At 34.9% G+C, this 27,298-nt stretch overlaps 1 protein-coding gene across 1 annotated transcript in view; it reads left to right on the forward strand.

Moving 5' to 3' along the window:
* The window catches only part of POT1 (protection of telomeres 1), a 124,422-nt gene that overhangs the window by 39,066 nt on the left and 58,058 nt on the right, over positions 1-27,298 (forward strand). Inside the window, exons 6-7 of the mRNA XM_043969290.1 lie at positions 555-602; positions 2,418-2,532. Of these exons, the coding sequence (XP_043825225.1) occupies positions 555-602; positions 2,418-2,532 (163 nt within the window). The remainder of the gene's footprint in view (positions 1-554; positions 603-2,417; positions 2,533-27,298) is intronic.

Raw genomic sequence — 27,298 nt, forward strand, 5'->3', positions numbered from 1 at the left:
AACAAATATTGAGAAAACGTTAGATTTGTCAAATGAGAAATCTTTTTTTTGAGATCATCTCAACATAATTGACCCCCACCCATGTCCTCTGTCTATGTAGATGCCTTCTAACAGCCCTAATGATGAAAGTTCTTAGGAGTTACATGTATCATCCTCCCTTATAGGAATATAAATAGTTTAACTTTATTGAGTGGAGAAGTCCAGGAAGTCCAAGATGAATTCAGCCAACCAAGTGAGGAAAAAGTAGTTATGTGAGTTTTCCTAAAAGATTTGAATCCTTTCCCTTATCCTCTGCTTTCTTTAGATTGATGTGGACATCAGCTGATAAAAATGAACATTAGTAAAATTCAGACTTAGTCTACTAAATCTTTTTGCTTTAAAGTTTTAATGCTTCTTGACTCAGTTTAGAAAAAGCTTTTCATAAAAATTCTACCACTTTCTTTGGTTTAGGCTAACATTGTATAAACCTCCTCAATATATTTCAATATTTATAGTATTGGTAGCACCTTATATTAAAATATATCTGTAGGTGAATCTCTTTATTCATTTTTCAGGTTTATGCTAAATATGACACAGTTAGTTCTGAGGAACCTGTATGTTTGGTAAGTTTGAATTCAGCTTTGGCATTTTAATTCTTACGAGTATTTTCAATTATTTGAAATTATTTAACTAAAATTAGAAAATACATTCTTCAATTTATCTTTGTGAATAAAAATATGCAGTTTCTATTAATTAAGGCTGCTTCAGTATGATATTTTATATAAGCCGTCTCTGCAAAGCAAAAATATTAAAAATCAAGTTCTTTTTATAAAATGACCATTTGGATATCAGATTTCACATTCTCATTAAAACCTTGAGGTTTTTTTTTCCCAAATGGTAAATTGGAAAATGTTTTTTCTACCTGTTCCATATGTTTACATTTTTCTTTATACTTTTATATGTTGTGATCATTACATATCTGCTTTTTACCAAAGTTAGTGCAAATATTTGTTTGGTTTACTCAAAAGGTCATTGAATTTGGAAGCCTGATTTCAAGCTGCTCCTGTTACTGACTGGCTAGCTCCTTAGGACTTCAGTTTTTCCATCTGTAAAGTGATAGATTTGGTATAAATTGTCTCTTAAGCCCCTTCTAGGTTTAAATTCTATGATATTCTACTTTGTCCCCATTTTTTTTAGTTTGTTTCATAATCTGATAAGAAAGATAAAGGCGATAGTTTCTTTGGAGGAATCATTTATGCCCTGTCTAAATTAAAAGGAAAGAATCAGGCTGTCCCATTAAACTATTTTGTGACCTTCTGTGGGCTTCAGTTTCCTGACCCATCAAAAATAAGTTGAATTAAATAATCTCTGAAGTCCCTTCCAGTTCTTTGTCTCCATTTCATTAACTGACTTTCGATTTACAAAAGTATTGATAAATAGAATAATTTTGACATTTTTACCAGTGAAAAGTGTGGTCAGTGAAAGTTTGTGGAAGTGAAAGAAAAAAAAATACTTTCTCTGCATTGTGTTTGACTTTAGCGGCTTCTCAGTTAGTTATGTTTAAAATTCTCCTATAATACCCATTTACCTGGCAGTCTACTCTCCAACAGCTTCAGCTTTGTGGGAAGACTAGAAACTTGGGAGTAATTTAGAAGTAAATGAAGAGTTTCTGAACCAGATTAAAGTATCTATCATAAAATCCAGGTACCTTATTCCATAGGAAAAGCTTGGAACCTTTTTTTCCTCAGGCATAGAGTCTGTTTGATTTAACTATATATGTAATGGTTTATCTAGTTATACTTACTGGTCTTCAGTCCTTCCCTAGATTCACTCAGAGAATGGAGAATAGGAAGAGGTTCAAGTTAGCCAATTTGGGTTGGAGGTAACAGAGTGGAAGAATGTAGAGGGAGAGGGGGAAAGGGACACAGTAAATGGTAGTGATAAATAAGTGTCTATAAAGTTCAAGCCACTGTGGTAGGCTTCTGGAGATATTAGGAGAATACCAAAATGTTCCCTGCCCTAAAGGAGGTCATGCTGCTTTAAATATGTGTACACATATAAGTAAATAAAAACACATACATACTAATACAAAGTAATTTCCAGCAGGATAGAATGCTAATAACTAGGGGACAAGAAAGGCCTCTTATAGAAGGTAGCACTTGAGTTGTTCTTTGATGATGAATTAGGAAGTTCTTTGAGTTACAGGTACGGAGGGAGAATAATTGTGTAAGCATGGAGGCAGGAGATGGAATGGAATGCATATTGGGAAGATTTAATTTTTAAAAAGTTAAAATTTTAAACATTAGGAAAATTAAATAAACTTTATCTATAAAATGTTCTTGTGTCTAATTTCTCAACTATAACAGATTATCAGAAAAGCTTTTACTGTATTGCTAAATTTATATATGAAAACAAATTTTATTTTTCTGTTTCTGTAGAGTGTGACACCCAAGTATACATATACACCTCTGAATCTACTTAAGCATGGTTCTATAGTCAACGTGTATGGTGCCGTGAAGTTCTTCAAGCCCCCTTATCAAAGCAGAGGAACTGGTTAGTATTTCAAAAGTATATTTGTGCTTTAAGTTTTTTATGTGGTTGGTCTCCTTTATTGTTTTTTTTTTAGTGACACGAATGCTTCATCATTTTAAATAGTAGACTAGAAACCAGATTTGTGAATTATGTTCTAGTGATACCTTTTTTGAGTGACTGACCTTATTTACCAGAATTTGTTGGAAGTAGATATACAGAATGTCGAGGGTCTAAAAAAGAATAAAACATATGAGAAAAAATTAATAAGAATAAATTAATGAATTGGAAAGTAAGGATTGCTCATTTTTGTTGAAGTACTGACATATACATCTTTCCATCCTGGTGCTGCCAACGAACAGTTATTAACTCTCTTTTACTTGAAGCAGTTCATTATAGTAAAGGTTGTCAAAATGGATAAATACATGAAAGGACAAACAAAAAATGAAAAAGTTATAGAAACTTGATGCAATAATCATGCTACAAAAGGCCAAAAAAAATTTATATTACATAGGTGTTCTTTTTTACCTTGTGGGATAATCTAGCATTCATTCCTTTGGCTGTAGGAAGAAATTTCCATGTTTTCAAGTTGACATTATATGCAGTTCTTTTCCCCATAACCTCTATTTCTTTAAAGAGTGGGGGCGGGGAAAGAAGGGGAAAGAAGGGAGTAGAGAAATACTTTCTCTTACCTCTTCTTTGGAACCAGGTTTGGTAATTATAATTTTATATCATTCAGTTTCAGTTTTGTTTTTGATGTTCTTTATATTTACATTATTGTAGTAATCTTGCCTTTCATTTTCCTTGCTCTGCTTACTTTACTTTGCATCAATTTATATAACTTCTCATGCTTTTTGCCTGGGATTTTTTGGAAAGTAAAATAAATGATTATGTAATTGGCCTCCGGGGTCCCTTTCAGGTCTAGATCTATTATCTTTGATTTAGAATTGTGTTGCTAAAGGTCTGCCTCAAAACTTGATCATGGAATAATGAATATGTGACCTCAGGATCAATAAATCTTTCTTATCCAAGTAGCAGATATAACTTAATACTTGTTTATATTGCATGTGGTTTTAGGAAAAAATTATTGATCTTTTATTTTATTGTCACCTTCATTTTTATATGTACCTATCTCATTCCCAGAGACCTAGCTATTAAAGCAAAGGGTCAGAAAAATAAAGACAAAAATTAGTGCAGCAACACTAACCAACATCAGTTGAATCTGATAGCTTATGTATTATTCTGTACCCATAATGACCTCACCTCTATAAAGGGAGATAGGGAGGCACATTGTCTCCTCTCTAGACCAGTTTTGGTCATTCTGATTATATAGTGTTCAGTTTTTGTTTCTCATTTACATTGTGGTAGTCATAGTGCATTTTGTTTTCTTGGTTCTGCTTCCATTTGAATCATTTCATATAAATTTTCCATTATTGCATATAAATCTTAAGAAATGGTTAGTAAAAATGACAGTGGGAAAAATTTGAGGTTTTGTTTGTAAAATTTCAAAAGTAGCATCAGTTTTAAAGTTACATAAAAATTGACTCAGTTGCTTCCTAAATGTTTGCAACTAAATTATTAGATAATAGATTTGAATTATTGGAGCACATAATCAGACTTTCTTTGGACAGTTAGACAAAACAGGATAAAGAGAAAATACGAGTCACAAAGTTCAGATATATAAAATCAGCTGGAGGAATTAAGAGCTAGTAATAGACCATCTGCTATTATAGAGATTAGGCCATATGTTTAACTATGTATTTTTTTTCTCCTCTGATCCATATTTAAATGAATATCATCAATTTCATTTGAACATATTCATTGATAACACTAAAAATATATCTTGAAACTCTAGCAAGAGTTTCTAAACTATCAATTTTCGGGTTTTATTGGTCATTTTTTCTTTGTGTTGAAGGAAGTCATGCTTTACCAGGAGTGAATACTACAGGAAAGTAAAACAAATAGCACTGATTTTTGTTTTTAGGATAGTACCAACTTCATTAGAGCTACCATAGAGAAGTACCAGAATAAATGTACAGGAACAAACTGCAGCTGTGCCTATTTTATATTATGCAAAGAAACATTATTTCCTATGTATCCAGCTACATTTTAAATCATATCCAAATGTACAAATGGGGGGAAAGTTCTTTAAAAATTCTAATGCAGATTGTGGGAGAAAAAGGTATTTCTAAGATTTTTTCATTAAAATTTATTTTATAAAATATATGCATTCAACATGTGATAGCTGAAGGTAGTTTTGTATAATTTAGCTTTCTCAACTGATTAATCTTGCTGCCTTTCTTCACTTACTGACTAGTAATGACAAATATGCTATCTGTATTATTTTTGGTGGGTTTTCATAATTTTTGTTTGTTTGCTTGTTTTTTGTTTTTTTGTGGGGTAATGAGGGTTAAGTGACTTGCCCAGGGTCACACAGTAAGTGTCAAGTGTCTGAGGCCAGATTTGAACTCAGGTCCTCCTGAATCCAGGGCCAGTGCTTTATCCACTGTGTCACCTAGCTGTCCCAGGTTTTCATAATTTTTTAAGTTTTAACTTGTACTGTCAGAAATGTAGTCATTATCCCTTTCCATGAAGCGCCTGTATATCACAATTAAAGGTGAATTATCAACCATAAACTTGACATCATTTGGGGATAGGATCCTCAAAATGTTGGGATAAGATTTGGGGCAAGGGGGCGGCGGGGCAATGAGGGTTAAGTGACTTGCCCAGGGTCACACAACTAGTAAGTGTCTGAGGCTGGATTTGAACTCAGGTCCTTCTGAATCCAGAGCCAGTGCTTTATCTACTGTGCCACCTAGCTACCCCCATAAGATTTCATAAGAATCGAGGACATCAGTAAATCATGTTTATTAAAAGAGTATATCATTTGGGGGTAGCTAGATGGCGCAGTGGATAAAGCACTGACCTTGGATTCAGGAGGACCTGAGTTCAAATCCAGCCTCAGACACTTGACACTTAATTAGCTGTGTGACCCTGGGCAAGTCACTTAAACCTCATTGCCCTGCAAAAAAAAAGAGAGAGAGAGAGAGAGAATATCATTAACAAAAAGATTTTGTTGTTGCATAGTGTATTCATGTGCATCTAATATGCTATTATTTATTTAAAATACGGCTTTTTCAATACTTTTCAGTTGTTAAGTAGCAGTGAAAATTTGCCATGAGTTTTCTACCGTCCTGTCCTTGGTACCAACCATACGCATCTGTGAGACAGAAATCTAGGCCTAGATATATCGTCTATTTTCATGGATAAACACCATTTATCATGTTGTCTTTCATAACTCATTTTTTCTGCATATAGCTTGTTTTCATCTAGCAAAAAATTTATAGATTATATTTCTGCTTTTTAAGAAGAGAAATATATTTCTCTTTCCCTTACAGAGTCTTCTATATAGCTATGCAGGGAATGAGATTGTAAAGGTTTCTGTTTGTAGTTCACAGTTGGTTTCTGCCTAAGTGTGACCATTTGACTTTACCTTTCTGTTCTCACCATTCCAGCCAGAGCACGCTTAGGGGTTAAGGGAATTATCACTTGAAAAGAATTAAAATTCAGCTCCTTTGGATTCTAGTACAGAAGTAGATAGTCAACACTAATGAGACTTTTTAAAAAAGTATTTATTGATGCCTTTTGCAACTACAGTAATTTCCCTACTCTCCTTATAACCTCCCCAGTTAAAACAGTTAAAAAAGACCGAAACAGTAAACCTGTCAGTTTTTGAAATATCCTCTAACCAGAAATTTATAATTAGGTGAAGTTTATTTTGATGGCTTCTGGATTTATGTTCTTCTTTCCTGGTTCTCCCTGTACTCTGTCCACAGGGAATGGAATTCTCTCAGGTTTGACTCTGTCAGGATAACTTCCTTCCCCCTTCTTTTGCCCTATATTCCCGCTATGACCCGTGCACACCTGTCACAATCTTCTCAAATCTACAGTGCCCCACATGTCAACATTCTTTCTATATCATCTTCTATCTAATCAAAGCTCTTCACCCTTAGCACTGGCTTTTAGGAAAGGATCTTGATTAAACATCACATTCTACTGAAAATGTCGTGCTTTGGTATTCTGCTGATTTTCTTCTCCCTCCAAATGTCCATTGCAACAACTTCTTGATGAGAAGAGGCTTTTTAAAAGTCTGATTTTCCTTTTGCTGCTTGTCTGCCTGGGAGACAGTGAGGACTAGGAAATCATTTGGTAGGCTAACATCTTAGTTAACACTAGAATCAGTAGCTTTCTATTTTCTTAATAATGAGTACTTCCTATTTACTCCTTACCACTGGAAGATACTTCTGGTATGGACTGATGAGAAAAAAGACCACTGCGAGTGATTCCATACTTCCTTGCCTGAGTTGCTTAACTATTAACAGGGTTTAAATGAGATGGAAATCAATGATTCCATTCATTCTGAAGAGAAGGAGGACCACCAGGCATTACTTTTTCCCTGCCACTTCCTCCTGAGATCCTTCACACCTAACTATTTGCCCAATCCCTATTTCCTGTAGTCCCCCAGCACTGTGATCTAAACAATTTATGTAGCCTCTGGATGGACCTCTGGATGTTGCCATTCTCTCTCTCTCCCCATCCTTATGATTTCTAAGCCTTTCCATGTTCCTTATAGTTGAGCTATTTATTTTATGTTTTTTTCAATTAGAGTTTGAGCTCCTTGAGAATAGGGACTGTTGGGGCAGCTAAGTGGTGCAGTGGATAGAGCAGTGGCCCTGGATTCAGGAGGTCCTGAATTCAAATCTGACCTCAGACACTTGACACATACTAACTGTGTGACCCTGGGCAAGTCACTTAACCCCAATTGCCCCACCAAAAAAAAAAAAAAGAAAAAAAAAGAGAATAGGGACTGTTTAGCTTTTTCTATTTGTATCATTAGTGCTTAGCACATAGTAAGTGCTTAGTAAATGCTTTGTCATTCATTCATTTGAAATTGACACATGGAATACATTGGAATCCAGGAGCCACTTGGCAAGTCTAGAACTCATCTCTTGATTTTAGTCTAGTGCTCTTTACATTATGTACCATACAATACAAGGAAATAGGGAAAGGGCCTTTCAGTCATGATCTAAAGTGTAAATGATTCATTTATTGATTTGTGGGAAGTTAGTTGGGTGCCAATTTTTCACTCTACTATCGTGTCATCAAAATGAAAGATGTCACCTTTTATTCTTTTAAACATGTGACACCTTATTTCTTAGTGGGAGGTAATGGTTTTATCATAAAAATGCTTATTCGAATCACCTAGAAGATCTCCTTTTGTCACAGTAATACATATTGAAAGTAGGTGAAACTATACTTTTAAGAATAACAAGTTATTTTTACAAATAATTAAGACTAATTTGCAAGACATATGGTACCATAATTATGTTCTCATTGATATATTGGTGATTAATTAGATGTTACATCAGTAACACTTGTTTAGATGTCCTTAATTAGAACCATAAGCACTTCTGCCAGTTGCAGCAGAATTTAAGTGTTTAGGGAGATCTTGTGCATTCATCAGTACTATCTTTACTGATGTGCTAGTGTATCAGCTTTCCCAGTTTTCCTCCAACATATGTTACTTTGTCAATCTTATGTGTATGAGGTGGAACCTCAAGTTTTAATTTACATTTCTCTAAATATTAATGAATTCTCAAGTATATCTCCCAGTTATTCTGTCTCATCCTAAAAGAAAACAACTTTCACTTGCACCCATCATTTCCTGAAACTATCATCATTTATCTTTCCTAACTTCTACCGCCAAGCTTCTGTTAAGAATCTTCTATGCAGGGCAGCTAGGTGGCGCAGTGGATAGAGCATTGGCCCTGGAGTCAGGAGGACCTGAGTTCAAATCCGGTCTCAGACACTTAACACTTACTAGCTGTGTGACCCTGGGCAAGTCACTTAACCCCAATTGCCTCACTAAAAAAAAAAAAAAAAATCTTGTATACATAACTGCCTCTAGTTCCATACCATCATTTGCTTTTCAATCCCTTGAAATATAGCTTCATCTGGCTATTTGTAGCTTGAATTTGTCCTTAGAAAACTCCCATTTAGGGGGCAGCTATGTGGCGCAGTGAATAAAGGACCAACCCTGGATTCAGGAGTACCTGAGTTCAAATCCAGCCTCAGACACTTGACACTTACTAGCTGTGTGACCCTGGGCAAGTCACTTAACCCACATTGCCCAGCAAAAAAAAAAAAAAAGAAAAGAAAACTCCCATTTATATTTTTTGACTTTGTGAATTGATGAATGACTTCTGTTCTTATAAATTTGAAGTGATAATGATAACAGCTAACATTTATGTAGTGCTTACTGTATACCAGCCACTGTGCTAATCACTTTACAAATGTAATTTCATTGTATCCTCACAATTACCCTGGTAGGTTGATGTTATTATCCCTATTTTATAGATGAGGAAATAGAGGCAAATAAGGTTTAAGTGACTTGCCCAGGGTCATACAGGTTTGTAAGTGTCAGAGGCTGGATTTGAACTCAGTTCTTCATGACTCCAGGCCTGGCAAGTTATCCACTGCATTACCTAGCTGTGTTAGCTAGGAGTCAGTTATATATAAAGATAGATAGGCAGATATAGATAGCTAAAAATATCTCTGATATACATAAAGATGTATATATAGATAGATACATAGCTCTATAGCTATAGGGAAATTGATATAGAATTACAAGATGTATAGATAGATATAGTTACATATTTCTTTATGTATAGATAGATAAACAAATATAGATGTACAAGACATACCTTTTGTACATCTGTATCTCTCTATAACTAGCTATGGTGTAAGATGGTGGTCTCTTTCCATCTGTCAGGTCTAGTAATTAGTTAGTGCAGGTTATGTCATGAGATTATGATGAGAATGAGATCTAAATAGAATGTTTAGAATTAGGGCTTTTGTGTTTTATGTCTAATAAGATGAGAATTTTGCTTGATTATCTTCTAGCCTATAAGTGTAAAGATGTGAATTCCTAAACTCTTTCTGTGTTGTCTCTGTTCATGTTACTGTACTCATAATTAGAGCTGTCTCTCTAGAACTTTTAATAATTTCACAAAATGGATATTTTTTTTATAATAAAGCCATGGTTTCTTAGGGCTCTAGCAGTGTAACTATAAATCATTTAATCAATATTTTTTTTGTTGTTCAATTGTTTCAATTGTGTCTAACTCTGGCTCCATTTGAAGTTTTCTTGGCAAAGATAGTGGAATGAGTGGCTTGCCATTTACTTCTCCAGCTCATTTTACAGATGAGGAAACTGAGGCAAACAGGGTTAAGTGATTTGCCCAGGTTCACATAGCTAGTAAGTATCTGAGGCCAGATGTGAACTCGGGAAGATGAGTCTTCCTGACTCAAGGCCCAGCAGCACTCTATCCCTCATATCACCTAGCTTCCCTTAATCGGGCATAGGGTTCATTAATAGTTAAATAGAAATCATAATATTTGCCTGCATCAATTGGATCTTCTGTGGCTTAATTGATTAACATGAAATTTTTAGAAAACTGTTTAAATATACTAAATGCAAATAAATGCCAAAGTACTATTATTTCTAATCTAGTAATTTTTTTCCTCTCCAGCTTTGATGAGGGTACTATTAATCACTCAAGATAGATTTCATGGGTGACTCAACCCATTTTCATAGTTTAAATGGTTCTCATGAATCATGAATTTTTCCCCCTCTTTCTCTGAATGATTAATTTTACTTCTATCTTAATGTGATCTCTTTTGGAAGGATTTTTAAAGGAAATAAAATTAGGGGGGAAAGTTGAGAAACATTGTGAGAATGTGTGTGTGTATGTTGTGTGTGTGTGTATAAAATTAAGAAACACAACATTATGATTTTTCTTAGATCAACTAGATGTTGAAAAAAATCAAACTGAATTGAAAAAGATTTAATAAATTTTAGCTCAGTTAAAAAAAATGAATCACTTCTTGATTTTATACAGTTCTTAGAAAGCTAAGTGGGAACTAGATTGTGGAGGGCTCTAAAAATGCCAGGCTGAAGAGTTTTATCTGGGCTGAGCTTTTGGTTTCTCAGATCCTTCAGGTGTTTTACTTCGAAATGGGGAACTGAGAGTTATGTTTTTCCAGATATTCAAAGACAACTCAGGTTGGGGAACTGTAAACTTGCAGTGGTTCCAGAGTGGTCTGATCCGGGGCAAAATCTAATCCCTGTTACTCTTGTCCTAGGTCTGCAAGTTCCTAACCTGGATTTGAGTTGTGTAACATTCCTTTTGGTTTACCGCTGGTTGGAAGGAAGTTCCAGTCAACTCCTATTGGACTCAGTTACTATCAGCCAGATATAATTCTCTCTAGGTTCAGAGCAAGTCACACTTTGGTCCTGAATTCTTGCCTTGTATATTCCACTGGAGCCTTTAGACTAAAAATAAGACCCCACTTCACTTCTGGGGTCAGCCATATAACTACTCTTGGCTCCTGAACTTGTTACTTGCTCTACATAGTATAGGCCCTGAAACTATTCCTCATCCTGGATAGCTACCCCTAGACTTAAGTCCTTTCTTCACTCCACCCTGTATCTGTGACTTGGGACTTGGTAGTATGTGGTATAGCTTCCACTTGATGCCTATTTCTGCCTTCTACACACTGTTGGGTTCCCCTTTCATGGTTCTTGGATCTCTTCTTGCTCTATTGCACAACTTGGTCCTCTCTTGCCTCCTCATCTCTAGAGTGTTCAGCTTGATATATGCCTGACAAAACCCAATCCTTTAGTGTCCAGAGACCACTCTCTGCCTCTGACCTCTGTTAGAAATATCAATCACTGATTTTCTCCTGTATTTACTCATTAGAACTTGGTCTGGTAATTTTCTAAGTATTTATGGAGGAATTATGTTAGGGAGAATTTGGTTGCTCTTGACATAGAACTATTAATAGGTTGTTTTACAGTACCTAGAATTTTATGGTTCTGAGTTTTAATATTTCAGTACATTTTTAATGATAAATAAAAACCCAAAGTAGAAAACTTGTAAATAAAACAAATAAATAGTTAATAACAAGAAATCCCATGATACTTATTGTGATATACAGTCTACATATAGCACATTCCAGCATCTGTTTAACCATATGCTACTAGTAGTTCTTGAATGTTTGTCTCTTAAATTGGTTCCCTTATTAGAAATTACTGTTCAATTGCATTGAACGTCAGTACTTTAAATATTTGTGGCCTTTATCTCTTACAGAATGCTTTCAAAGTGTTCTCTAAGTTCTATATATTTTGTAAATCATTTGAATAATACCACTTTAATATAAGGCACTTTGCATATTTATTAATTGAAAAACATTGTTAAGCTACAGTATACTATCAAAAAAGTGAGAAATAATACTCAGCCAATCATCACAAGTAGTTATATTGGGATATAACCTTTTCTTGAAAAAAAAAAACCTTTTTGTTATATTTCTCATCAAAGCATTAGCCTAAATTTGACAAAATAAGGAAAATTAAATTTTTTACTAAAAGTGAAAACATCATTTATTAATTTTTCTACCTTTGAAACTTTCAACAATTTTTCAAAGCTGTGATACTACTTTATACTTTAATAACTAAAATTTAAGAAGAGTTTTAGAGTTACTAATTGGTTTTGATGTATCAAAAGAATTTAGAGGACATTCATTTTGTAAATGGAAAAATTAATGAATGGTATCTAAATAAAAATATATCTGGCAATTATGTTATTTTATTTTTAATTTTCTTTTTTATTTTGAACTCAGTAAAATCAACATGAACTTTTCACTCTAAGGAGAACAGAAAAGACTATGACACAACCATTTTATGTACACAGTGTATTTTTAAACAATTATATTTTAATTTTTTCATTAACAAACATATTTTCCATTCCTCCTTTTTCTCTTAAAAAAAAGAAAATTAAAACCATTGTAATAACTATGCATTGTCCATCAAAATAAATTCCCACATACATGTCCAAAAATATGTCTTGTTCTACATTTACTATCTCTCTATGAAGAGGTAGGAAGCATGCTTCATTTTTAGTCTTCTGACTTGATGACTGGAATTAGCATTTCTCAGAATTCTTAGATCTTTAAAAGATTATTTTAGTGATTGTAAAATTATTCCCCTCATTTTAATCATTAAACTTTACATAAATTCATATAAGCCCACCCAACTTTCTCTAAATCTAGCACCTTCCTCATTCCATTACATTCATATACCATAATTTGGTTTATCCATCCTCCAACAATATTTTTGTAAATATGAATCATTTATCCTCTTTCACCTCTTTAGGGGATATTCCTAGCAGTGATATTGTTGGGTCAAAAACTATGCACTTAGTACTTTTTTAGGTATAGTCACAAATTTCTTTCCTGAATGATTAGGCCAATTCATAGTTCTGCATACAGGGAGGGCATTGGTGTTCCTGACCTCTGACACATCTAACAATTGCCATTTACCTTTCTTATTGTCATTGCCAATCAGGTAAAGGTTGGATGGAGCATTTATTCCTGTGTTTATTTAAGACTTTATTCTTTTATTCTTTTGAAAATTGCCTGTTCACCCATCGGAGATGGCCTTGTGTTCTCATATTTGTATCAATTACATATAGATATAGATATAGATACAGATACATATATATCAGATATAGACTTTAATCAGAACAATTACATAAATCAAAATTGCACATTTTATCTTTCTCCTTCATTCACATAAATACAACAGTTATGCCCATTTCTTATGGTTTTTTGTGAGATGATTTTTTTTTTACCTTTCTAAATGTTTTTTTTTGTTTGTTTTTTGTTTTTTGGTGGGGCAATGAGAGTTAAGTGACTTGCCCAGGGTCACACAGCTAGTGTCAAGTGACTGAGACCGGACCTGAACTTGGGTCCTCTTGAATCCCAGGCCGGCGCTTTATCTACTGCACCACCTAGCTGCCCCTTTCTAAATGTTTTATAGTTGATACAAGTAGATTGCATGTAGAATGTTTCTAATGATGACCTCCTCTTGCTTTGCAACTCTAAGGAAGTTAAAATAGTTGATTCCTACCTTTTTTGGGGGCAGTTTATTTAGTATTTTATTTTTACCCAATGACCTGTAATACAATTTTTAACATTTGTATTTATTAAATGTTGAGTTCCAGATTCTTTCCTTCCCTCCCCAGTCCTCTCATTAGAAGGCAAGCAATTTGATATAGGTTATGCACACATAGTCATGAAAAACATATATCTATATTAATCACGTGAATGAAAATAGACCAAAAAGAAAGAAAAGGAAAGAAAATTTTAAAAAGTATGCTTCAGTCTTCATCCAGACTCCGTCAGTTCTTTCTCTGGAGGTAAATAATATTTTTCGTCATGTCCTTTGGAATTGTCTTAGATTGCTTGTATTGCTGATAAGAGCTAAATCATTCACAGTTGATCATCATATAGTATTATTTTTAGTGTGTACAGTATTCTCCTGGTTCTTCTCATTTCACTTTACATCAGGTCATGTGAGTCTTTCCAGGTTTTTTTTTTAATGCATCCTGTTCATTTCTTATACCATAATAGTATTATATCACAATGATATACCACAACTTGTTTAGTCATTCCCTAATTGAAATTCTTCATCTTCCCCTCCACTGTAAAAGCTCTTTCCCACCTCTTTTATCTGTTATAATTTACCCCATTCATTCTACCTCTCCCTTTCACTTTCTCCCAGTTTATTCCTCTTTTTCACCACTTAATTTTATTTTTTTAGATGTCTTTCCCTTCATATTCACACTTGTGCCTTCTATGTATACTATTAACTGCCCTAATAATGATAAAATTCATAGGAGTTATATGTATTATCTTCCCATTTAGGAATGTAAACAGTTTAAACTTATTGAATCCATTATTATTTCTCTTTCCAGTTTATCTTATTTATGCTTTTCCTAAATTTTGTATTTTAAAGTCAAATTTTAGCTGGGCTTTTCATCAGGAATGCTTGAAAATCCTCTATTTCATTAAATGTCTATTTTTTCCCCTGAAGGATTATACTGTTTTGTTGAATGGGTGATTCTTGGTTGTAATCCTAACTCCTTTGCCCTCTGGAATATCCTCTTTGAAGTCTTCTGATCTTTTAATGTAGAAACTGCTAAAGCTTATGTTATCCTGACTGTGGCTCTATGATATTTGTATTGTTTCTTTCCATGTGCTTGCAATACTTTCTCCTTGACATAGAAGCTCTGGAACTTGGCTATAATATTGCAGAGAGTTTTCATTTGGGCATCTTTCAGGAGGTCATTTTTGAATTCTTTTCATTTTGATTTTATCTTCTGGTTCTACAATATCAGGGCAGTTTTCCTTGATAATTTCATGATTTCTAGGCTTTTTTTTGGATCATGTCTTTCAGGTAGTCCAATAATTCTTAAATTATCTGTCCTGGATTTGTTTTCCAGGTCAGTTATTTTTCCAATTATTTTCTTTTGATATTTGTTTGTTTCTTGATGTCATAGAGTCATTAGCTTCATTTGCCCAATTCTATTTTTTAAGGAATTATTTTTTTCATGAGCTTTTGTGCCTCTCTTCCCATTTGGCTAATTCTACTTTTTAAGGAGTTCTTTTCTTCAGTGAATTTTTCTACCTTTTCCCATTTGGCTAGTCTTGCTAGTTCTCTGCATTGGATTTTGTGCCTCTTTTATCTGTTGGTTTTTTTTTTTCAAGATTTTATTTTCTTCAGTATTTTTTTGTGCCTCCCTTGCCAAACTATTGACTCCTTTTTCATTACTTTCTTGCACTACTCTCATTTTTCCCCCAACTTTTCCTCTGCCTGTTTTATTTGATTTTTTAAATCTTTTTTGAGTTCTTCCAGGAATTCTTTTTTTTCAGTCTGAGACCAATTCACATTTTTCTTTGAGGCTTTGGATTTAGCAGGTTTGTAATTGTAATCTCCTTCTGACCCCAGACTGCAACCTGGACCCATGTATGGGCAGTGCGATGCTGCATCCAGTGCCAGCAAAGGGATAATTGTAATCTCCTTCTAGCTAGTTGACTCCCTTGCCTTCTGTGGGCTGAAAGCTCCAAAAGCCACTACTGATCATTCAGTTACTCCCAAGGCTTGCTACTGGCTTGTACCAGGTGTGACTTGCTACTGGCTGCCTGGTACATGGGCCTGGGGTTTCATTGCTGCCTTTTACCAGTGTTGGGGCCTTGCATCTGGCTTACACCAGGCTTCAGAACCTCGTTACTGATTTGTTAGGGGCAGCCTGTGTTGGACTGTGCTCCACTCTCATCCTGATGTGATAGACCTTTCCTGTTGCCCTTCTAAGTTATATGGGGCTGGAAAATTGTCTTACCTCATCTTTTTGTGGGCTTTGCCACTATAAAATTTGTTTTGAGGTATTATTTTAAAGTTCTTTGGAGGTGAATTGGGGAGGGCTCAGGTGAGTTGCTCTCTTTTCTTGGACATCTTGACTCTGTCCATTGTTAATACCTATTTTGTTTTGTTGTTTTTTTTAGTGAGGCAATTGGGGTTAAGTGACTTGCCCAGGGTCACACAGCTAGTAAGTGTTAAGTGTCTGAGGCCAGATTTGAACTCAGGTACTCCTGACTCCAGGGCCGGTTCTCTGTCCATTGTGCCATCTAGCTGCCCCCATTGTTAGTACCTATTTTGAAAGTAAAATAACAGTAATAAATATGGGTAAAGCTAGCCCTTAACTGTGACAAAATGTTCATCTTAATCTTGTGACTGGAAATTCTATAAGGTTGATCTTGTTTTCTGAATTCTCTAATTGACCAGACATATATTAAGCATCTACCATTCATAGGTCACTATTTGAGAGTATAAAGTTGAAAAAGATGTAGTCACTGCCTTCAGTGGGAAATAGCTTACATGAATAATATAATTTAGCATTTGATTAGTGTATATGAGAAATTCATTTTGATGGAGAAGAGTTTGAGAACAGGAAAGATAACTTTGAGGTATGATTGGATCAAGAAGATTCACTGAGTAAGTGGTACTTTAGGTGAGGCAAGGAGAATTTCATCTCACAAGTATATTAGTACTTTCTAGGCTTGGAGAGATCCAAAGAAATACACAAAGGCAGGAGAAAATATGATGAGAGTGATAATAGTTGATTGTTATTTTGCCTGAAACACAAAACATATAAAGAGCAGGAGTAGAAAATGTGATGGGAAAGAATAGGATTGGAGCCAGATATTGGTAAACCTTAAATGCCAGACTGAAGTATTTGTGTGTTGTCATGTGGGAGTCATTGGAAACCTTTGAGTAGGGGAGACATCTTTACCTCTTAATACCTCATAAATTCAGAAATGCAGAAATTATAAATATACTTTTTAGAATCATTACAACAAAATTATAATCAATAAAAGGAATTAATTAAGGATTCAGGCTTGAAATGAAAACTAATATATAGTGTGAATTAAATAGTTCAAAAATAAATTGTACAAAAAAGTTTTTTTCAAAGAAAATGATCACAGTGAGATAGCATAGCATACTTTTGAGATGCAGTGAAAATAGCCTTTACATGCTACTACCAAACATTTTCATTGGTAAAAAAGTGATCAATTAATTGAAAATGCAAGGAAGAAAATGAGCATTTATTAAGCACTTATTTTTTGCCAGGCATCATGCTAGACACCAGCTATACAAATTCAATAAAAATAAGCAGTCCCTGCCTCATTCTACTAGGAGAAGACAGCATAAAAAAGGAATTCAAAAGGGGCAAAAGGTAAGTAAAAAGGAAGGAGGGCACAGTGGAGGTCCCAAGATGGATTCACCAGTGGCAGAAGAGGGTGATACTTGCAGAGGGTTATTACAGGTTGAGAAGGCAATGTTTATTAAGCTTTTATTTTTATCCATTTATTTCCTTTGAATTAATTTTTATCTTTTTATTACAGTCCTTTGTTTTTGCAATTAGTTTTGCTTACAGTACTTTTTTGTTAATCTATCCCTTCCTTGCTCCCCTGTAATCTTTTAATTTTTTTTAATAATAAAAATTTTATTTATAGTTTTGAGTTTCCTCTCCTTCCCCCTCCCTGGGGCAGTAAGCAATCAGATGTGGGTTATACATGTGCAGTTATGTAAAATATTGCCACATTAGTCATTTTGTATAAGGAAACTTTCTTTGGACGTGGATAGTTTGCTTCATAATTAGTCCTTTGGGATTATCTTGGATCTTTGTAATGCTGAGAATAGTTCAGTCATTCACAGTTCTTCATCAAACAATATTGCTGTCTCTGTGCAAAGTATTCTCTTGGTTCTGTTCACTTGTATAGTGATACATCAGTTCATACAAATCTCTCTAGGCCTTTCTGAAATCATCCTGCTCCTACAATCTTTTATGAAATTTTTTTTTTTTTTTTAGTGAGGCAATTGAGGTTAAGTTACTTGTCCAGGGTCACACAGCTAGTAAGTGTTAAGTGTCTGAGGCCGGATTTGAACTCAGGTACTCCTGACTCCAGGACTGGTGCTCTATCCACTGCGCCACCTAGCTGCCCCAATGAACTTTTTTTAACTGCAGTCAGTCTTTTCCAAGAAGTTTTTCCTTGTTTTTTCTTTCTTATTATTTTCTTTCTCATTTATTCTGAATTTTTTTCTGATTTATGGACTGTGGCCTTCTTGCTTCTATATTCTCTCTGTGCTCCTCAAAGTGATACAGCTAATTAAGTACCAGGTTTGAACTCTTTTCTCTCCAATTTCAGTGTAAATTTCCTTTAAAACCTTACTAGGGCAAGCCTAGCTGCACCCCTTCCAACTCCCCTCTCACTATGCCTCCTATAAGTTCATGTAGGGAGCAGTGTCAGAGAGAAGCTGTATCGTGTGTCAGGAACCATTCTGTGTCCCTAATTGTGAAGGCTGGTTCTATCAACCTTATCAAAATCCGTCTCTATAAGGCCATGTTATTCTATCTCTGGTTCTGTGTCCCCCAACTTATTGGGGTTCTCCCTGCACTTGGATACTCATACATTCCCCCTACAAGGGTGATATGCTGTCCAAAGAGGTACACCCTTTTCTCAAGAAGGTGATTTCATAATGTGCAAATTACCATAAAAGACTTTTTATGTCTTTTACTGGAGATATATTATTCCTTTCCCATAAGTATGTTTTAGTGATGTTCTTTCCTCTTTCTTTCTGTTTCCCCTTCCCCACATTGCAGTAGTTTCTATTTCTTTTATTTTCCCCCACATATTTTCTCCTATCTTTTTGAGCAACTAATTGCATTATTATTACTTCATTGTAACTATCAACATGGTACAGTTACATCACTAACTCTTCTGTCCATTACTTCCCCTCTCCCTTATTCACTTTATCCCCATAAAAGATACATATTGGGGAAATTGCAAAGTCTGTAAAAGATCAGCATTTTTTGCATCAGGAAATAATAGAATGGTATGATGTGGGAATGAAGGGAAATGAATTATTTATTTTCTGTTATAAAAAGTTTGATTTAAATTAATTATTATTTTGATTTTATTAACATTTGAATGAATATTGCCCTATTAGGAAATGTTTATTAAGCTTTTGATATTCTATGATTCTATGACCAAAAATTACATTAAAAAAATCATTCAGTCAGATGTATGAAGGTTGAATTAGAAGGGAAGAGAGTTGAAGGACAACACACTTCATTATAATTCAACTTATCTATTCATTGTAATAGCCTAGGCATTAGGTAATGATGGCCTTTATTAAAGAGTTGGCAGTGGATAGATAGGAAGAAATGGATGCAAGAGAAACTGCCCAAGAATAGACAGGCTTAATAACTATTGAGATGTGAGAGGTGACATAAAAGAGTCAAAGATAACTTCAGAGAGTTTGCTAGTATATTTGCCAGTCCTGTGAGGAAATTGAGAGGTAGGTGGAAAAAGGACTGGCCTCCAGCGGAGAAGATTCCTAGAGATGTAGTGTCCTCAGAGGAAATTTAGTTTTCAGTCAAAGCTAGTAGGTGGGGATGGGATAGTGGCTCAAAACTTCAAGGTTGTAGTGAATTATGAGTAAAGTTGGTAGTTCCAGGTGGCATAGTTTAATTAACTAGAAAGATAATGTTGGGGCAGCTGGGTGGCACAGTGGATAAAGCACTAGCCCTGGATTCAGGAGGACCTGAGTTCAAATTTGGCCTCAGACACTTGACACTTACTAGCTGTGTGACCCTGGGCAAGTCACTTAACCCTCATTGCCCCACAAAAAGAAAGAAAGATAATATCAAACCAGGTTTGAATGAATCTGAGGAGGAGTGCTGGTCACAATAAGGATGATGGTAGAGAAAAAATTTTTATGTGTAAATAAATATTTGTACAGATACATTTCTTTTGTTAATGACTACTGCCTCCTTTAAAAATAATTTTGCTGAATCAAGAAAAGCAAAAGAAACAACTTTTGTGGGAAAATTTCCATGGATTATATAATTTACACATGTTTGGTGTCTTTGATTAAAGACTTAGCTTAGAAGTACCAGCAGTTTCCCCCTCATAATAAAACTCCAAGGCAATTTGCACTTAATCTTACTGAAAGAATTAGGTGAATTGTTCAAGATTGCCTTTAATGCAATATAGAGTTTAATTTTTCATCTGTTTTATTTCAAGATTTATATGAAGGTAAATGAAATATTACCAAAGTATTGATGGTATAAACATAGATAGAGAATTTTTCAACAGTTCAAGGCAATACTTATACTATTTAAGTAAATGTTACTGATTTATTAATGTTCTTCCCACTGCTATGTTAACTATCAATTGAGTAGGCTATACAGTATCTTTGGATTTAGTCCTTCGTTATTAAAACATCAAGTATTAAGTTTTCTGAAGATTTAGTAGGTTATACTTTGAGTAATAGTGAAAAATAATACTTTGGAAAGTCAACATTTATTGAGACTAAATGTAATGGATGGGATGTTGATCTTGGGGGGAAAATCACTTCCGTGTTTTTAAGTTTTTTTCATATTTCCTAATACGAATCGCCATGGGAGGCCAGCATTACATGGCAGCTGGAAGTTGTTTCATTTTACTTGGATTTTTGTTTGCCTTTTACCAATCCTCTGAAAGACAATGAATACACTTTTTTTTCTTTAATATTTTTTCTCCAGTTACATGTAAAGGTACTCTTATTCATACTTGCTAGTACTCCTTACCACCTTGCTACTGAAGATTGCATTTTTGCTTATCTTCAAAAAAGGCTTAAAGAGATAATGAGTAACAGGCTGCAACTGATCGGAATGAAAACAGGACTAGATTATATCTAAAGTCCCATTTAACTCTTAATTTTTTGATGGTGTGATCAGGGAGAAAGGCATTCGGGACCAAAAGAACATGTCCTCAAATAGAAAAGGTTATGTTAAAAGCCAGCTAACAACATACCAGTTGGATGGTGACTATCCTGTTTTCATTCCGATCAGTTGCAGCCTGTTACTCATTATCTCTTTAAGCCTTTTTTGAAGATAAGCAAAAATGCAATCTTCAGTAGCAAGGTGGTAAGGAGTACTAGCAAGTATGAATAAGAGTACCTTTCACATTTTCTTAAAGACAGTAAAAGTTCTCTTAGCTAAGAGAACAAGGGCTCACTGAAATAATATCTAGAAGAACCTTTCTCCCCCAATTTTTCTAACATTTTTATTTAAAGTTTTGAGTTCTATCACTCCCTCCTTCCTTCCCCTTCTCCCTGAGACAGTAAATAATGAGATATAGGTTATACATATGCAATTATGTAAAACATTTCCACATTAGTCATTTGATACAAGAAAACTTGAATAAAAGAAAAAAGAAAGAAAGTGAAAAATAGCATGCTTCATTCAGTCTGTATTCAAGCAGTATCAGTTCTTTCTCTGGAGGTTCCATCATTAGTCCTTTGGGATTGTCTTAGATCATTGTATTGTTGAGAATAGCTAAGTCATTCACAGTTCTTTATCAAACAACATTGTTACTGTGTACAACATTCTCCTGGTTTGGTCCTTTTTACTATGCATCAGTTCACATAAGACTTTCCAGGTTTTTCAGAAAGCATCCTGTTTGTCATGTCTTATAGCACAATAATATTCCATTATAGTCATATACCATTCCCCAATTGATGGGCATCCCTTTTATTTCCACTTCTTAGCTACCAGAAAAAGAGCTTCTATAAATATTTCTGTACAAACAGGTCATTTTCCCCCCACTTTTTTTTGGGGGGGGGGGGCTGTTTTGGTGATATAGACCTAGCAGTGATATTGCTGGATCAAAGGTATGCAGTTTGAACATAGTTCCAAATTGCTCACCAGAATGGTTGGAACAGTTTACAATTCCACCAACAGTGCATTAGTGTCCCAGTTTTTCCTCCAGCATCCAACATATCCCTTTTTTGTCATATTAGCCACTCTGATAGGTGTGAAGTGGTGCCTCAGAATTGTTTTAATGTGCATTTCTTTGATCAGTAACGATTTAGATCATTTTTTCATATGACTATAGATAGCTTTGATTTCTTTGTCTAAAAACTTCCCGTTCATATTCTTTGACCATTTATAACTTGGTGAATGACTTGTATTTTTATACACTTGACTGAGTTCTTTATATATTTGAGAAATGAGGCCTTTATCAGAGAAATTTTTTGCAAAATTTTCCCATTTTTTTCTGCTTTCCTTATAATTTTGGTTGCATTGGTTTTGTTTGTGCAAAAACTTTTAAATTTTATATAATTAAAATTATATATTTCACATGTTGTAATGCCATCTATATCTTCTTGGTCCTAAATTCTTAAATCTGATAGAGAAACTATTCCATGCTTTCTTAATTTGTTTATGGTATGTGCATTCCCTTTATGTGTAAATCATGTATCCATTTTGACCAAATCTTGGTATACTGTGTGAGCTATTGGCCTGTACCTACTTTCTCCCATATGTTTTCCAGGTTTCCCAGCAGTTTTTATGAGATAATATGTTTTTGTTCCAAAAGCTTAGATGTTTGGATTTATCATATACTAGATTACTATGGTCATTTATGATCATGTAATTTGTACCTGGCGTGGCTGGGTGGCACGGTGGATAAGAGCACTGGCCCTAAAGTTGGGAGGACCTGAGTTCAAATATCGCCTCAAACACTTACTAGCTGTGTGACCCTAGCCAGTCACTTAACCCCAATTGCCTTAAATATTCAGGGCCATCTCCAGTTGTCCTGATATCTTGCCCCTGGACCCAGATGGCTCTGGAGGACAGACAGGTTGGTGACCTTGCACAGCCCTCCCTCATTTAAATCTAATTCACTGCAGGTCATGACATCATCCCGATGTCATACTCCTCTTCCAGAATGAAATATAAACAACAAACAAACAATTCATCCCTATTAAATACCACTGATCCACCACTCTATTTCTTAGCCATTACCAGATTGTTTTGATAATTATTGCTTTATAATACAGTTTGCGATCTGGTATGGCTAGACCACCTTCATTTACATTTTTTTCATTGATTCTCTAGATATGCTTGAGGTTTTTTTTCTTTTGGATGAATTTTGTTGTAATTTTTTCTGGCTTGATAAAATAATTTTTTGATAGTTTAGTATGGAAACAAGGCCATTCTACTTGTAGGACCCTGGTCTTAGGCCAGTCTTGGGGACAGCCAGCCCTGAAGTGGGGCTTCATTGGGTCAGCATTGGGGTCTAGAATTGGCTGATGGCTTGTGCTCAGGGTGGAGTTCCTGGGTTGGGGCCTTGCTATGCTGCCCACACTGCTCATTTGCCTAGGGACTATTGGTTTGCAGGTGGGCAGGTCCTTGCTGGCACTTAGCATTATACCATTGAGTGTCAGCTTTCCAGATTTGTAAGTGTATCTAGCAAAAACTTCATGTTTGTCAACTTTTCAAACTCCATATCTTAATAACATAATATTTAACTTCTATATAGCACTTTAGGGTTTCATATATTATCTCATTTAATTTTCACAACAACCTTATAAATTAAGGTGCTGTTATTATCCTGATTTTATAGATGAGTCTAAATGACATGTGCATCCACACAGCTAATAAATGTCCAAGTACTTCACTTTCTCTACTCTGCTACCTAACCAAGTAAGGACACAGGTCACAAGAAGGTATCAGGAATGCCAGCATATAGAACTATCTACTTGGTGTAAAGTACCAAACTAAAAGAATTTTGCCGTGTCAAGTTTTGTTCAAACCTTATTTTTAAAACTTCCTAACTTGAATAAATATGATGCTTACCCTAGTGAACCTTGGGGATCATATTTTTATACCCTTAGCTTCTGATTTTCTTTCTCTTATAGGATTTTGTGCTTCTTGATTTCAGTATCAGATTAAATGGTGATAAGATGATGGTTTCAATGGTTGGTCCCATTTTTTCATTTATAAATTAATTTTCACACTTCAGAAAATAATTTGAATAAAATGGTTCTACTTAAAAACTTGTGGTATATAGTTTAAAATTGTTTGAAAGAGATTTGATTCCTGGAAAGAAAACAAAGGAGAACAGAAAGAAGCAGAGATATTCAGCAAGATGAGGTTGGAATCTTGGTGAAAATGTGGTGATTAAAGAAAGTATTATCAGATATATATATATATACACATATATATATATATACACATATATATACATATATATATGTATATATATATATATATACACACACACACATATACCTATATAAACTATTGAAAATAAGAATGGAATAGTAATGACATTTTCTGGCACCATATAAAAGCAGCATTCTACCTAGAGAGAAGAACTTGTTTGCAGGAAAATGCCTTTCAATTAGAGCAGTCCAAAGGAGAAATAAAGCCATTTGGAATTTTTCTTAATTTTTTCTCTTCTCACTAGGAGGGAAGAAAAGATAAAGGCATGGAGATGTCAGAATCGCTGCATACAAAGTTGTTCTTTAATATATTAAAATATTTTTTTAAAATAATTATTGGTTTTTTTTAAAGCAGGGGATTAACTGTGGTGTTAAAGTAAGCATCTAATTCAGGACTTGATGTCTTCAGTGGAATGATCAGAATCCCAGAAAGATACAATAAGTTTAGCTTTTGAGAGCCAAAATAGCTTGCAGCTTTCTGTTGCTAAAGCTCTGGCCTTAGGGACTCTTTGAAAGCCTGAATCCTAAAAAGCCAAAACACCAGTGACCTAGACAATAGAAGAAATACCAGGTAGGATAATATATAACAAAACTGGAATTTTACTGCAGTTTATATCAGAAAAAGCCTTGGAGAAAGCTCAGAACAGGAAGTTAGCTCTAATATTTGGGCAAGGATGAATAGCTAGAGGCCACGTTTTAATGAGAAATGGTTATTAGAGGAGAGCAAGTAGTCTCAATTAAAATAAATTCCTGCATGTTATTTTTTATCTAGTAAAAGAAAAAAGTAGCTAGAAGAAACACAGATATGGTTGGGAAGTCAGATGCATCTTTTGTAGGAAAGGTTTGTTCTCCTTAAGAATAATAGCTGGGGGGGGAGGGCAGCTAGGTGGCGCAGTGGATAGAGCACTGGCCCCGGACTCAGGAGTACTTGAGTTCAAATCCAGCCTCAGACACTTAACACTTACTAGCTGTGTGACCCTGGGAAAGTCACTTAACCCCAATTGCCTCACTAAAAAAAAAAAAAAAAAAGAATAATAGCTGGGGGCAGCTAGGTGGTGTAGTGGATAGAGCACCGGCCCTGGAGTCAGGAGTACCTGAGTTCAAATCCAGCCTCAGACACCTAACACTTACTAGCTGTGTGGCTCTGGGCAAGTCACTTAACCCCAATTGTCTCAATTAAAAAAAAAAAAAGAATAATAGCTGCTTTATTTTCCTTTATGAAAAATTAGGGAAGCAGAGAAAGAGGATGTCTGCTTGCAACTAAATTATTGTTTCTTCATGCAACTGCTGAAACAATACAAGAAAAATAATTTATGTAGTGCCTGCTATGGGCACAGTGTTCAGTGCTGAGAAGTCAAAAAATAAATTAAATTAAGCCTTATCTCCACTGAACTAATAATCTAGCAAGGCAATATTCTTCTTACAACAGTAAGAACCAGTTAAAGTTATATGCTTTGCACAACCTAGTTAGGTAAGTTAGTATAGTGTAATGACGGATTTGGTATCAGTGTCATAAACTGAATATAGTCAGTGCTGTAAAGATTGCATGTAAAGGCTAGAACTTTATATGTATCTTACAAAACTAAAGTGATCCATTGCATGGTTGGAAATCAGACTATGTGATTAGTCCATTGCTTTTAAAGAGCTTCTCATGGTTCCACTAGCTTTCCTAGTAAGAGGCCAGTTTGACTGGACCACAAAGTAGTGTAGTACAATGAAGTAATTTGTACCAAGTACAGAAAGGATTCTGAATGGTAAAGTGAGGAGGAAGCATATTCCAGGGAAGGCTAGGCAGCCAGGAAAGAGAAGACTAAATTCTAGCAACAGAAAGCAGGCCACATGGTCTGAAACATAGAGTATATTTTTTGTTTGTTTGTTTTTGGTGGGGCAATGAGGGTTAAGTGACTTGCCCAGGGTCTCACAGATAGTGTCAAGTATCTGAGGCTGGATTTGAACTCAAGTCCTCCTGAATTCAGGGCCAGTGCTCTATCCACTGCACCACCTAGCTGCCCCCGAAACATAAGAGTATATGAATAAAAAGAATAATGGGGAAATAGGCCTAGAAAGGCATTATAATGGGCATTAAATGCCAAGTCGAAGAGTTTATATTTTATCTTAGGGGGTGTTAAGGGCTAAAATTCTAGCTAATCTGTCTAAAATATCTAATGAGTGGTCGCCAATAAATTATAAGCTTCAGCAAGAGTTAGACTTTTAAGCATTTATTAAGGAGAATAAGAATTTGGTAAAGAGAGAGAGAGAAAGGCCTAGATTTCTATCTATTAAAGGGAGAGCACATTTTTAGCTCCCTTCTCTGCCAGCGTCCCCAGGAAAGAGAGTGAGACCGAGCGCCCGTCTCTTCCTTCCTCCTCCCACTAGTCCGCGTCACTTCCTGAAGCCTGGTCTTGCCCTCAAAGACCTTTGCTTCATGGGCAGAACTCTTCTACAGTAAGTATCCAGCAGGTGGCGTTATTCCAATCGTTACAGTCCCCCCTGTTGTTCCTCAAGAAACAAAATGTTTCCTTGACGGAACAGTAAAAACAATAAGATAACTATTGCTAACTAATAATATGTGAACAACAATATAGAAAAGGAAGAGAGGAAAGTTTTGTCCAGAGGAGCGATTTTTTGTCCTCATGAACCGACACTTTGACATTAGTCTTGCAAAGGGAGGGCCTCTGCAGAGAATACATGTTACAGATGGTGTATATTATAACAGAAAGAGAAAAAAAACAACAAAAACAACAAATCAAAACTGTTCATTTAAAGTCTCTGAAAGTCTTTTCTCAGATGTCCTCTAGGTGTAGTCGTAGAATGGAAGTCTTTTCAGGGGTTGATGTGTGGATACTGGTAATCAGCCAGGAAATTTCCTACAAAATTGAGCTTAACACAACTTTAAAATAGCTTTATCAATAATCAAATCAAACAATGAAAGTTCTCAAAAACATGTCTAAGGGAATTCAGAATCTTAGTTGTTACACATGAAACATATAATAAAACAAAATTGAAACATTCTTTAAAATTATAATATTACTATAGTCCCCCCTTATGGAGGGTAATTGAGAAGACAATTGCTGCAATATTAATTATTAAAAATAATTTTTATCTGTTTCATCACTTTTTGCATCATCTGCCTAATTATCCTCATGCCATTATGAGAAATTTTAAAATCTAATATAATTAGTAACAGATGTCAAGGCCAAATTCAACACTGTTATTTATCATGACACCTGAGATAATTATGGGGGTTACCATAAAAGAACAGAGAAATGATGG

This window comes from Dromiciops gliroides, chromosome 5, assembly GCF_019393635.1.
Source record: "Dromiciops gliroides isolate mDroGli1 chromosome 5, mDroGli1.pri, whole genome shotgun sequence".
In the NCBI taxonomy this organism is placed as follows: Eukaryota; Metazoa; Chordata; class Mammalia; order Microbiotheria; family Microbiotheriidae; genus Dromiciops; species Dromiciops gliroides.